The following is a 1,739-nucleotide window of genomic DNA, read 5'->3' as shown; positions in this document are numbered from 1 at the left end:
GGTAAGTAAACCAGGTTATAAAAAAGATGATTGTACTCGAGGTAAGTAAACCAGGTTATAGAGGAGATGACTGTACAGTAGGTAAGTAAACCAGGTTATAAAGAAGATGATTGTGCTCGAGGTAAGTAAACCAGGTTATAGAGAAGATGACTGTACGGTAGGTAAGTAAACCAGGTTATAAAGAAGATATTTGTACAGTAGGTAAGTAAACCAGGTTATAGAGAAGATGATTGTACAGTAGGTAAGTGAACTAGGTTATAGAGTAGATGATTGTACTGTAGGGAAATAAACCAGGTCATAGAGGAGAAGATGGTACAGTAGGTAAGTAAACCAGGTTATATAATAGATGATTGCACAGTAGGTAAGAAAACCAAGATAAATAGAAGATGATTGTACAGTGGGTAAGTAAACCAGGTTATAAAGAAGATGAATGTACAGTAGGTAAGTAAACCGGGTTGTAAAAAAGATGATTGTACATTAGGTAAGGAAACTAGGTTATAGTGTAGATGATTGTACAGTAGGTAAGTAAACCGGGATATAGAGAAGATGATTGTACAGTGGGTAGGTAAACCAGGTTATAAAGAAGATGATTGTACAGTAGGTAAGTAAACCAGGCTGTAAAGAAGATGATTGTACTGTAGGTAAGTAAACCAGGTTATAGAGTAGATGATTGTACAGTACGTAAGTAAACCAGGTTATAGAGGAGATGACTATACAGTAGGCAAGGCAAGTAAACCATGTTATAGAGGAGGTGATTGTACTCGAGGTAAGAAAACCAGGTTATAGAGGAGATGACTATACAGTAGGCAAGGCAAGTAAACCATGTTATAGAGGAGATGATTGTACTCTAGGTAAGTAAACCAGGTTATAAACAAGATGATTGTACAGTAGGTAAGTAAACCAGGATATAGAGAAGATGATTGTACAGTGGGTAAGTAAACCAGGTTATAGAGGAGATCATGGAAAGTAGGTAAGTAAACCAGGTTATAAAGAAGATGATTGTACTCGAGGTAAGTAAACCAGGTTATAGAGAAGATGATTGTACAGTATGTAAGTAAACACGGTTATGAAGAAGATGATTGTACAGTAGGTAAGTAAACCAGGTTATATAGAACATGGTTATACAGTAGGTAAGTAAACCAGGTTATAAAGAAGATGATTGTACAGTAGGTAAGTAAACCAGGTTATAAAGAAGATGATTGTACAGTAGGTAAGTAAACCAGGTTATATAGAACATGGTTATACAGTAGGTAAGTAAACCAGGTTATAGAGAAGATGATTGTACAGTAGGTAAGTAAACCAGGTTATATAGAACATGGTTATACAGTAGGTAAGTAAACCAGGTTATAAAGAAGATGATTGTACAGTAGGTAAGTAAATCAGGTTAAAATAAGATTCTTGAGCTTGCAAAGTAATCATCAAATTTGAGGAAATCCATGTGATAGAATTCATTGATAAACGTTTTACATATACTTTTTTGTTTTATACATTAGAATGTCCTGATGGTTTTTATGGTGCTGGTTGTCAGAAGAATTGTAATAATAGAAAATGTCTGAAGAATTCAATGTGTGATCATGTGACAGGAGAATGTACTGGTGGATGTTCTGTGGGTTATAGTCCAACAATTCTAGATTGTACTCAAGGTAATATACAACGATCATGTTCCGGAGGGTAAATACATTTGATGACGTTTGCCAAGACAAATCGATTTCACGCAATAAGGTAGAATATCAATGGAT

General features: G+C 35.0%; 1 protein-coding gene across 1 annotated transcript in view; it reads left to right on the top strand.

The window, feature by feature from the left end:
• Positions 1–386: 386 nt before the first annotated feature.
• Positions 387–1,739, top strand: part of LOTGIDRAFT_175949 (hypothetical protein) — a gene marked incomplete at both ends in the record, with an annotated part of 25,971 nt that continues 24,618 nt past the window's right edge. Inside the window, 3 exons of the mRNA XM_009063436.1 lie at positions 387–441; positions 747–851; positions 1,494–1,643. Of these exons, the coding sequence (XP_009061684.1) occupies positions 387–441; positions 747–851; positions 1,494–1,643 (310 nt within the window). The remainder of the gene's footprint in view (positions 442–746; positions 852–1,493; positions 1,644–1,739) is intronic.

This window comes from Lottia gigantea (assembly GCF_000327385.1).
Source record: "Lottia gigantea unplaced genomic scaffold LOTGIsca_579, whole genome shotgun sequence".
Lineage (NCBI taxonomy): Eukaryota > Metazoa > Mollusca > Gastropoda > Lottiidae > Lottia > Lottia gigantea.
This window is presented reverse-complemented; position numbering and strand designations above follow the sequence as displayed.